Below are 12,423 nucleotides of genomic sequence, written 5' to 3' on the forward strand. Positions count from 1 at the left end.
TATACTTAGGCTATGTCTACACCAGTCCAAAACACTATTGTAACGCTTGCGCCTGTCATCTACACTACTTTGGAGCTACTTTACTATTTTTCGAGCTCCTGAAATGGATCGATTTGACTTATATGCCTTATATAATTCCTATATGATACTAAATGGAAATATTATGTAATCAGGATGAACCTGTTTCGATTTCACCAGCACAGTGCAGCCAGTGTTCTTATAAAAGTAAAACAGCTTTTTATCTCAACTACTCTTTTTTAGTAAGTCAGATTAGTAACATGGGTGTGTGGTAGACCAGTTTCAGGATGAAGTCATTTGGTGAACTTGTTCACCAGTTCACCAGCGGGTGTTTTGTCTGGGGTGGATACCAGCATCATGTGATGGGTTTTAGCCAATAGGAGGTCTGTTTTGGTTAGGGGCGAGTGAGGAAGTGGCCTTGGAGGCACCCCACCCTCAGTTAAAGCCTGAAGTCAGTTCCTGTGCTAGTAGTGGAGAGGTTAAGTCACACACACACACACACACACACACACACACACAGACACACAGACACACAGACACACAGACACACACACACACACACACACACACACACACACACACACACTAGAGTGCGGATCGGGCCGCAAATTTCTGTCCGAACCCGGCCCGCGTCCGACAGAGTTGCGTCCGAACCCGACCCGAACCCGACAGGCATTTTCATTTTTATGTCCGAACCCGACCCGAGCCCGACGCAGATGATGCCTCAGTTATTCCCATGCTAGTGATTAAACGTTCACGTTTGTGGATAGCCTGTCTTTTTAGCCCATTAAACGGAACACACAACAAATTGTCTACAGAATCAGATGAGCGTGCACTTCAGCAACTATGTCTCGTTTTAAATGTCAAGGCCCTCGGAAGTCTACCAATGAAGTATGGAGCTACTTTGAGCCTCGTAAATGGTGTAAAACAGTGATTTATTTGCATGGCTAGGCCGATGCCCAAGGCACCACAACGAAACACTGTGTTGGTAGCATTGGCTAACTAGCGCCAGATTTTTGAGTGCAGGGGACAAGCCGAGGTGAGCTATGAGACATACATTCACACTCGGTATCATGTTTCAACACACTTTAGGTCAAAATCACACCGGAATTATCCTTTAAGTAAAAGTACTTTCATAACAATTTATTCTTTTAAGGTCTATATTCTAATGAAAAGAAAAAACAGTATGGGCTGCGGCATTTTAATTAAGTTAGTTTTAGGCTAATGTACTAGTTTGTTTTAGGCTCATGTAATCGTGCTTACCATCTACCACGGTGATCTGCAGAGTTAAATATCATTAAGCAAAACCAACAAAGAAGATTATAAATGTTATACAGGTTATAAGTGCGGGTGCTGGTGCTCAAAGTAAAGGCGCCCTATGCTGCAGTTGGAAGGATCACAACTGATTGCAGGGTCAGAGTGGGACACTTAAGGTAAATCACATGCCTACAACTACACTGTCTGTAAGAGAGACAGGTAAGGGGGTGATGGATGCGTCTTTACAGAATAGGAGTTAATATAGGAACAGCCTCCCCTGAGCTAATAAAAACAATGGTAAGCCTATATTAATAATCACCCTGTTGCTGGCAATGGAATCATGTAATTAGCAGTTGTTAGTTAGACATTTTTTAATGTTCTTGCACAAGAACTTTGGCAGACTGGTAGCTACGTATGCATCAGAGTGGAATCAGGAAATACAGGTGATTTGATTCATAAACTTCAGGAGAAAAGAATGTGACTTGAATGCACACGAATTCCAGGCCATGTTATATAGCCTTCTAGGCAAAATAGCTTCTAGGCTACCACATAACATGCCCTTTAAATGCACACTTTCTCTTCTGTGTCTCTGCCGAATTTGAATGCTCCTCTAGTTTCTCTCAACAGGGTTACTTGCTCACTGAAACTGAACATTAAATCTTCCATGTGAGGAGGGCCCTCCATTTAAAGGGCTTTTGAGATCTGAGGTTATTTCCTAACAGTAAAATTAATTATTATTAGCCTGCTACATGTCTCCCCTGCACACATGCGAGTTTGTCAGGGAGGAGGAGGGGCCGCTCATACTTCCCTTAATTATTGCAAATATAGACTTGGTTGCGACTTCAGAACAGTTTTTGTGAGTGCTACTTTGTTAATATTTGGGAAACTGTGAGTAAGGGGCTGCGACCGCACAGCCAAGGCTGCTGAAGTGTCACGAGGGCGCAACACATGCACTTCAGAAACAATATATTTAAGCTCACGATATTCAGACTGGCCCAAAATGTTAACGTCCCATCGGGAATTCTCCCAAGCTCCTCCTGATTAGCCACTCGGGGCCTGCTTGATTGTTGCAAAGATCTAGAACCCGACTTCACTGGTAAGATAAACATGTGCCGGTCAGGTTGCCATTTTGGCAGAAAGAAAAAACTGATCATAAAATGCAACAGAACGTATTGTTGAAATGTAGTTGGGTGGAAAGTATGCACTATTGTCAAAAGTATGCACTATTGATTCTACTTAAGTAAAGTACCGATACGTGGAAAATGTACTTAAGTACGGTAATGAAGTATTTGTACTTTGTTACATTCCACTACTGCTGGCAGACAGACAGGCTAAGACAAACACCAGTTAGCAGCAGGTGAACAAGGGAGAGGTTATAGATACATAGATACTGTTCCTGGATCAGGCCCCCCGTCACTGTTTTCTCTTCCAGTCTTTCTCTATCTCTATTCCTCCCTCTGTTTCTCCTCCCTGACTTCTGTCCATGCCGTCGGTCTGACCACTCTGCACTCTGGCTGCCCCTCAGTCTGTCTCTGTTGGCGTGTCCCTGTCTGTCTCTCACTCTGCCTCTATCTGTCACCCTCTCTTCTCTCAGACACACCCTGTCATTTTATCACTCCTCTCTTATCAGCGCTTACACACACAGACACACACACACACACACACACACACACACACACACACACACACACTCACACAAATACATATTCAGAGAAATACATACACCCAAATATACACACACATACCCAATAACAAACACACAGTACACACACTCATGCTTGGTCCCTTTCCCGCAAACATGGACACACACAGACATGCATACAAGCATGTGGTCTCTCTCAGTTGAGGTTTCATAAGAGCAAACTGACCTTCTTTCATCAAACAACATGTTTGGGTTTAAGAACAAAAACTTCTGCTACTGTTCAAACTTTACAGATCACACAGGATCAATACACCAGTGTGTTGGTTCAGCTGTCCTTAAATCAGGAGATACTGAAAACCTGGTCAAAGTCAAACACGTTTTTTCTAAAGTTTCTAAAGATATTGGTCTTGCACAGGAATATCCACCTACACCCCAGGCTTGTACTTAAAACAACCAACCTTAAGTATGTTGTAAGCGTAAGTTTCTTTTTAGAGGTATTCTGAAGAGTATTAGCAGTGTAAAAGCATAGAGTATTAGTAGTGCAAAAGCATAGAGTTCATTCTTTGTGGTGCAAATACATGTCACAGCTCACTAAAGTGACATGTTAATGTGGCATAAAAGAAAAAAAACATTCAAATGTCTCATCAATGCAAAGAGTCACACCAGAATTACCCAGAATACATAGTTTTAAGTTTGTGCTGCATAGTGTTTTGAAATATGTTTGTATGAACAGAAGGAGGTCCTCTGGTCAAAGGATGGTAACATGAAAGTAGGTTGGCCAGGGTCACAGCTCAATTAAAAAGGAGTTGAACTGAACACACACACACACACACACACACACACTGGTGAGGAAAGGATGTGCTCTGAAATACCCAGGAGATAGTGTGTTTTCTTTTTTAGTGTGGTGGGGGGAGGAGAGTAGTGTGTGTGTGTGTGTGTGTGTGTGTGTGTGTGTGTGTGTGTGTGTGTGTTGGGGGGAGGCATCAACACAAACAAAAGAAGCATCCCTGCCCCCTCCAATTCTCAGGGTTGATTAGGATGGCCCATCACTTGAGTCACTCTCTCACGTAACCTATAAGTGGTGTGTGTGTGGGGGTGTGGGCTTTTAATGAGATGGCTTCATGCATTGAGTTGTTACCAACCACACCCTGTTTTAAATGGGCTCACTCTCGGAGCCACTCCTATGGCATCACCCCCACGTCCTTCAACACCCTTTGAGTTGAGAGTGTGAATTGCAGAAGTGTTGTTTGAATATGAAAAGGCTGCTGATGGAATTAAAGGCTAAATCCTTCCTCTGTCCCCTTGTAGTTCGCATCAAGCCCGGCTCAACATCCCCGGTGGAATTCCAGAGTGATAGCGATGCTGAGAGTGGGACAGAGTCTGGATCGGCGTCCTTCAGCACACCGGGACTGGACACGAGGTGTGTGTGACTTAAGTGTGACAGTTTGCTCCAACATAACGACCGTTTCCTCCAACATAATGACAGTTTCCTCCAACATAATGATCTTGAATGTGGCAGAAGTCTTTGCCATGACATCAACTAGATGAAAGGAAAGGGTCTCTCTGTTTCTTATTGTCCAACATCTATGTGTGTGTGTGTGTGTGTGTGTGCTGTATAGGATAGGATGGGGTGCAGGATTTGTTTTAAGTGGCCATAAGTGTTTACATGCTTCTCATCAGCTGGTAGCTACATAGACTATCTTGCCTCTGAATGTTTTGTATCTCTCTAAAGGGTGTGCATATCTTTGGGTGTGGGTATAGGATAGGGTGTGGTAGCTCTATAGCTCAGAGTAGAGGGTGTGTGTCTGGCTGTGTGTGTGTGCGTGTGTGGCTAATGGCATTACCGCACTCTGACTCTTGCATAACCTTTTAATGTTCCAAGGAACTAGGGCATCGCTGCTCTACATGGGGCTAAAAAATCTGGGTGCCTGCACTTTGAGTTCAGTGTGTGTGTCTGTGTCTGTGTGTGTGTGTGTGTGTGTGTGTGTGTGTGTGTGTGTGTGTGTGTGTGTGTGTGTGTGTGTGTGTGTTGCTGGGCAGGGTTCTCCTAGGACTGGGTGTAAACAAGCTTACGTAACAGGGCTGCCGTCACACCTCCTCATAAACGGTTTGAAAGGAGGGATAGAGAGAAGGATGGAAAAAGAGAGGGAGAGGATGGCAGCACAGGATGGAAGAGTGAAATTGCATTTTGTGTCAGGCATTGTGTGTGTGTGTGTGTGTGTGTGTGTGTGTGTGTGTGTGTGTGTGTGTGTGTGTGTGTGTGACTAAATAGCCTGGGCTATGTGCATGGGAGGAAAGGGAGTGAACCAGTTGGCAGACTGGGTGTGGAGGGAGAAAGACAGGGTGGGTGAGAGAGAGATAGAGAAAGAAGGGAAGAAAAAAAAGGAAAGGAGGAGAGACCGAAAGACAGAGAGACGGAGAGAGAGAGAGAGAGAGAGAGGGAGAAAGAAATAGAGAGAGAGAGAGAGATATAGAGAGAGAGACAGAGAGAGCGAGCTCACAAGAAGGATAGTGGGTGGAGGGGGTCTGGCTTTTTGGAATTTTTTATTGTGTGGCTCCCTCTCCTGACAACTTTAGGCTAACGCAGACCACCGTAGGTCAATCTACCTCTCATTTAGAATGAAAGCTGCCTTTTCAGTCCTATTGTATTAAAACAGGAGTTTGCCATCTCTAGAGGATGGCTCTGTTTCATGTCACATTCAGCTCAGGTTTGGGAAGAACAACGGATGAGTAGAAACAAACAGACACATACACTAATGTTAACCATCTCAACAGGATCAGGTTACAGTGAAGCCTACTGTAATTACTCAAATATTAGTCGCGGCTTATACATTGACTTTGCAAAACTTCTTCAGCTATGAGGTTAATACACCGGGGCAGTTAATATGGTATTAATATGGTTTTGTTTTTTTAACTTGCATAAAACACTGTTCGGCGGCTTACACAATGCGGCTAACGCGCAGGAAATTACTGTATATTTTCTGCATGTGAGGCAGAATTGTCAGTCATGAAAGTAATCATGTAAGTGATTTAACCTTTACATTTGGGAGGTTGTTCGGACATTTAAACTAAATGCATATAGGACTCAGGGCACGTTCTGTAATTATCAGATGAATTGAAGTGTTAAAAGCAGTGCCTAACTACAAAGAACTGAATGTGGAGCTCCAAGCTCCAACACGAGCGTGACCTTTTACACCCACCAACACCCTAAATGACACCAGCCTCATAAGCCATCACTCTGCAAACCGGTGCAGTAACTTCACCCACATACATTTCCCTACTGTCATTCTCTCTAACTGTCTTTTCTTTTTTTTTTTCCTCCCTGACTTTTTCTTCCTCCCCCTCTCTCTATATCCCTCCCTCCCTCTCTCTCTATATCCCTCCCTCGCTCCCATTCTCTCTCTCTCTCTCTCTCTCTCTCTCTCACAGTTCTGGCGTGGACATAGACCTGCCTGTAGATCCCGACTCCCCTGATATGAAGAGGAGGCGAGTGCACATGTGTGACTATGATGGCTGCAACAAAGTCTACACCAAGAGCTCCCACCTCAAAGCCCACCGGCGGATACACACAGGTACACCTCACCTCCTCCCCCACCTATGGGTACGCGCCAGAGCAAATTTGAATTTGCACATTCTGCAGTGTTTCCCACATATTTATTATTATTATTTTTATTGTATTTGTGGTGGTAGGTGAAGGAGGGGGGAGTGTTGAGCAAACATTCTGTGTTGGAGTCAATAAAATGAATAGCCTATAGTTATACTTGCCTTGCACGAGAAGTCGATATTGACAAGTAGCTGAAACATTACAGTGTGCTAACCTCAACAACCCAACAATATTCTAACGTTAGCGTAAGGATACTGCTTCGTATATGCTTGCACATAACTTGATTAGAGAGAGAGAGCGAGAGAGATGAAATGAAAGGATTTCATCCTATATAAAGGCTGCCACCAATAAGTCAATGTATGGGAAACACTGTTCTGTATTTGAATTTGCTCTGCATGTCCGTCTGGACACCCGTAGAACTGCCCGCTTTAAAACGTCTAGAGTGTAACCAGCAGTGAAATTTCACTTAAATTGGTGCATTAAACTCTTAACAAATCTTTTTCAAAGTGCAGCAAATACATCTCTCTTGTAAATTAAGGTTTTAACTGCAGTTGTTTACTCAATTCCACAAAGACAATACACATTCCTAAGTTTTTGATGATTCAGAAACGGACGATCGATTTGCTCCTTTTCCAGACCAATCTGCAGAGCAAATTCAAATTTGATAACAGTTTTGTCTGGGTTCATCCAGGCTAGTAGAGCCAATAACCATGCTGTAGGCAATGTTATAAAGGAATTGGACTAGATAAGTGAAACGGAATTCTGTGCGACTGTAATTGTAATTGTCATTTATTTATTTGAACAGGGACAGTGCACACAAAAAAAACCTTAATAGATGTACTGTATGTGCCAGGTTGTAGCAAATTGCTAGTTTCCGCCTGGACAGGTAGATGGCGCAATATAATACAGACAAAGTATTTACAGTATACAATACAGATACATAAAATCATAAAAATCTAGACATTATTGCCCCCCTATCTCACCCCACCTAGAGCTAAAACTAGACCCCCACAGTTAAGCACATCAAGTCATTTGTGGGAGCACTCAGAGTGGCAGCAGGGGAAGATGGAGATGCAGTGGGCATGCTGGAGAAGAGAGGTATGGGGGTTCTGCCAGGGAGAGAATGGAAGCGAAGCATCATTTTGAAAAGTTTTGAACACAGTGCATCATGGGAGTTATGATAGGGTTGCAAGGTCGCAAAGAGCTGCAGTGGTTCAGGCAGAAGTTTGACACAGTGTCTGACAGCGAGAGAAAAGTTTTACAAATGGAGACAAAACACACCTCTCTGCACTGAGGATCAAATGGCAACATTTGTGATGCCTGAGGCCATTTGCTTTGTTTTGGAAAACAGATTTGCATACTGTTATTATTAACAGGTATGACAAGTGGTTTGTGGTTAGGAGTGGCTCTGATGATAATTACTGCCACGGAAACAGAGATTAAAGCATATAATTTATGGGATGTAAAATGACTTCTAGAGAAAGTCACCTCTGAAGAAATTGTCATAGAGCCATGGACTTAACCAGGTCTACATAAGATCTCCATGGCCTTAACCGGGTCTAGATAAGATCTCCATGGCCTTAACCAGGGGTCTAATCAGATTGTTGGGAAGCCCCAGCAGTCAGGTGGCTCTTCAGGAAGCCATGCAGCTCACGACCGGAGAACAGCACCTGCTCCAGAATTCCAGACAAACACCTCCAGGCTTTAGCGCTGTGGAACAGGCGGCATCTTGTACAGTCCTCTTGGCAATTTACTGGAAAGGAGATTTGCATGTTGTTATCAGTGATGGATATGACAGATTGGTTTTGAGGCTTGGTGGAGGTACAAAGACAAAGTTGACTTGGACGTGTGGTGCCATGTGCTGATAGACTGTCAGAACAAACAGACTGTGTTGAATAGGCTCCCAGTCTTGGTTGAAGCTGTGTTATGCAACCATTACAGAGAAATATCCCCAATTGTGGTGTTCTTTTGTATTGCATGGAGAGTAGCCTGTTTCGGTTGTGATGCCAATGGGATGGTTCCCGTGTAGACGTGACCTGCAAAGCACTGGTTATCCCCCAAAAAACACCGTCCAAACGTGCAGTGGAGCTGTGGTCAGTGAGGGCAGATAATAAATATATCACTGCTGATATACATCACGTGTTAGGCCTGTGGTGTTTGCCTCATGTTCCTTGATAACTACAGGAGGTACGATAACCCACAGAGCTGCAAGCCTTTGTTTAAAGCCTTTGCTCTTCATTCTATTTTTACTGTTCTGTTTTTATTCTTTTTTCTTTTTTCGTTTATTGTTTTTTCTTTTTTATTCTTATATGTTAAGTAAGTGTTGTACTTTAAGAGCAAAGGTTAACCGAAGTCAAATTCCTTGTTTGTTTACACAAACCTGGCCAATAAAGGTAATTCGGATTCTGGGGTAAAGTGTGCTATAAAAAGCTGAGTAAGAAAATGCTGACTGTACTGAGGATGTGGTGTTTCCCCTTCTGTTTCCCCCAGGAGAGAAACCCTATCAGTGCACCTGGGAGGGCTGCACCTGGAGGTTCGCTCGCTCGGATGAGCTCACGCGGCACTTCCGCAAGCACACCGGCATCAAGCCCTTCCGCTGCACCGACTGCGACCGCTCCTTCTCTCGCTCGGACCACCTGGCTCTGCACCGGAGGCGCCACGTCATGATGTGAAACTGCCGTTGCCCACGCCACACACCCCACACCCCTTGATAAACGATCACCCCCACCCCCCACCCCCATTGCCTCTCATCTGTGGCAAAAAAAACTGTGACATCCCCTCTGGGACTTTGCTAAGCTCCTCTCTCCGCCTGGTCTACGCTGCGGTGATGCTCATTTGTGGCAGAAGTGGGATGAACCATTTCCAGCAGCCTTCCCCAAGGTTGAGGTATAGAGTGTTGTGCATGTGGGGTGGCAGCCCATTCTCAGCATAACCCTCTGCCTGTCAGTACCCTCCTCTCCCACCCTAAACCGGCCACCTCTGTCCACCGCCAGCCCAGGTCAGGACAGTTACTGACGAGCAGAAACCAGAGGACCTGGCTCACTCCTCAGTCTGAAGTGGAGGAGAAGAAAAGAAACAACAACCGCTGAAACAGGGAATCATCTTTAGTAAACCGCAAAAAAAGAACAAGACAAGAGCAACATTGTATTGGAAGAGGATGAGATATGTGATGGTTTCTACCTTTCAGCTCAGAGGGTTGTGTTACGTAGCGTCAGTGTGAAGGTGTGGAGGCATGTCCTCAGCTGTCTTGTTCCCGTTGACGTTCCCATTTAGATTGTTTTTCTCCTTTCGGAAACGTGTGCTTGTCTTGCATTATGTGCATGGCAAGCCTCTCTCTGTGGTGCGTGTGTGTGTGTGTGTGTGTGTGTGTGTGTGTGTGTGTGTGTGTGCCTAGCAGTTTAACATTTCAGAGAGAAATATAATTTAAAGACAGTGGAAGATGCTTCAAGCCCTTTTTGTTACCAACCTCCTCAGAACAAATTTCAGAGGGGAGAACGTGTTTTATGTAGTCTTATCTAACCACCTATCCCCATCCCTTAAAAAACAAAACAAAAAATCAGGAGAGGGCAAGGCAGATACTCTTAAGACTGTGAATTTTTCCTATTTCCCATTGTTGTATCAATCAGAATTATTTATCCTCTGCAATATTTTAACTAATTCAGTAACAGTATTTGTGTTGTTCTTTTATGAGAAAAAAAAAAAGCCTTTGAAAATTTCTTCTTGCCAAAATTGGCCATGAATAACAAATGCATTCTTTAACGAATGTCAATTTTGTTTATTACCGCTCTTTTGTTCTGTGAATTTGTGGATTGCGTTTCTGGATGCCGTGAATATGAAGGCATGCCAGTCATTGTGTGCGTGCGTGTGTGTGTGTGTGTGTGTGTGTGTTTCTTGTAAAGAAGACATAATCAGAGATTTTAAGTGAAGTGTGTGTTAATGGCACATGTTGTGACTTCTCGCCCGTCAGAGCCTTAAATGAAGTTTAAAAAAAAAAAGCGCAGATCTGATTTGTGCGTCTGGTTTTCAGGGTTCTGGAAGACTCCAGGGAGAGCGAAGGCGCCCTGAATGCCCCCAACCCCCCACCTCTCGCATTTGCACCTCGTCCAACACTTTTCATGTCTTAAACGCTCATGTTTCAGCCCCATCCCTGGGTTCACTTGATTATGCAAAAAAATCAACAACACAAACACATGTGCTCTGGACACTGTATCAAGCATTTATTGTGTCGGGGTTCACTCAGCGCACACGTGTGTGTCTTAGCCACCCGCTGTGAGAAAAAAAAAAACCTATCTGAGGGCGTCTGTGGCCCTTTTGTTCAAGCTAGCTGGCATAGCCATCGTCCTCAATTCAAGTGCTAGTGAGAGGTGGGAATGAGTTGGAGAGCTGCAAGCCTCTCATAATAAAATGCTTTATGGAAAGAAACAATGTTTTCTCCCCAAGTCCAGCCTTTGTAATTTGAGCGCATGCCTAACGTCAGTGGTGGTGGCATGGTCTTTTTGGTCAAGAAAGCAATGCAATCTTCAGATTTTTCTATCATCCTCCGATTCAACTATTAAAATGTTACTAAGCACATCTTTGTAGAAGAGTTATATGCATTTGATTGCAATTCTTTCTTTTGTAAACTTCATAGACCTACAGACAATGATTAATGAAAAATAAAATATGTACATACTGTATATAATCAGAAGTTCAGAATAAATGTAACGGGTGGATTTCTATTTTTAACACTGACTAGACAATGTGAAATACTCGTTTGTTTGTTTGTTTGTTTTGCTCTATTGGTTCTATGAAACATGTCCTTTACAAACAAAAACAAAATCATTATTTTTTCTGAGTTATTGTTATATTATTCTGGTTCTCAGACCATCCCCACTTGTGGTGTTCTTTTGTATTGCATGGAGAGTAGCCTTTTTGTTTTGGTTGTGATGTTGGTCAGCATGCTAGTGGGATGGTTCCCGTGCAGACGTGGCCTGCAAAGCACTGGTTATCCCGAAACAAATGTCCAAACGTGCAGTAGAGCTGTGGTCAGTGAGGGATGGCGCTCCCACCAGGTGTTGCCCCTAGGCCTACAGCACCCCATGAACTCTGTTGAGTGAAGGCTTGGGTGTGATAGTCTTGTCAACACAGCAAAAACATCTGTGGAGCATGTGTTGCCTTTTTCCCTCATAATTTCTATTCTCCTCAACTCCTGTTGCTTTCCCACAATAGAGAAGTGAAGTCAAATGTGGGCAAAGGTGCTGTGAGCGTGGCAAACTGTCATGTTTCACCCTGAGAGCGGGACCCTTACTCCCCAAAGGATAAACACAGTAAAGTAATATCTAATCACCACCAGGTTTCTTTTCTGAGCTGAGACTGACCACTTAAAAACAATACATTTGCATAATGTACGGATCTTAGAATTAATTGGTTTAAAACGTGTGTGTGTATCTGTGTGTGTGTGTGTGTGTGTGTATGTGTGTGTGGTGTTTGTGTGCATGATTACTATTATATTTTTTTTGGTCTGTGTGTACGCTTGTGTGCACACATTGTGTGCGGTTGTGGTGTGTGTGTGTGTGTTTGTGTGTGTGTGTGCGCCAGTGCGTGAGTGTGTGCAGGTGTGTGAGTGTGCTTCCTATCACAAATCAAATCTTCTTTAATAAAGGTAAATCAGAAATCATAGGTATTTTATATTGAATGCAGTAACTTATGGGCCAGTACTATATTATACAGTGCAATGCAGTTATCGTTATAATAATACAAGTAATTAATGTTCATTCTTTTGTATTTGTACAGAACAAATGTGTAAAGATCAGTGAGGAAAACGCGCACTTTTTGATACTGTGAGAAATGGTGTTAAAAGTCAGTTTCCCCTGTACAGTTGTGATTATCCACTTCTTTTATAGAATAAAATGTTTTTGGTGCA

The 12,423-nt window shown here is 43.5% G+C and overlaps 1 protein-coding gene across 2 annotated transcripts in view; it reads left to right on the top strand.

The window, feature by feature from the left end:
- klf8 (Kruppel-like factor 8) overlaps nt 1–12,423 on the top strand; it is a 43,370-nt gene extending 30,947 nt beyond the window's left edge. For both annotated transcript variants that reach the window (XM_042092311.1, XM_042092312.1), the window contains exons 4-6: nt 4,226–4,337; nt 6,347–6,489; nt 9,012–12,423. In XM_042092311.1, coding sequence (XP_041948245.1) covers nt 4,226–4,337; nt 6,347–6,489; nt 9,012–9,193 — 437 coding nt within the window. In that variant the 3' untranslated portion in view covers nt 9,194–12,423. The remainder of the gene's footprint in view (nt 1–4,225; nt 4,338–6,346; nt 6,490–9,011) is intronic.

Source organism: Alosa sapidissima, chromosome 5 (assembly GCF_018492685.1).
Source record: "Alosa sapidissima isolate fAloSap1 chromosome 5, fAloSap1.pri, whole genome shotgun sequence".
Taxonomy (NCBI): Eukaryota; Metazoa; Chordata; class Actinopteri; order Clupeiformes; family Clupeidae; genus Alosa; species Alosa sapidissima.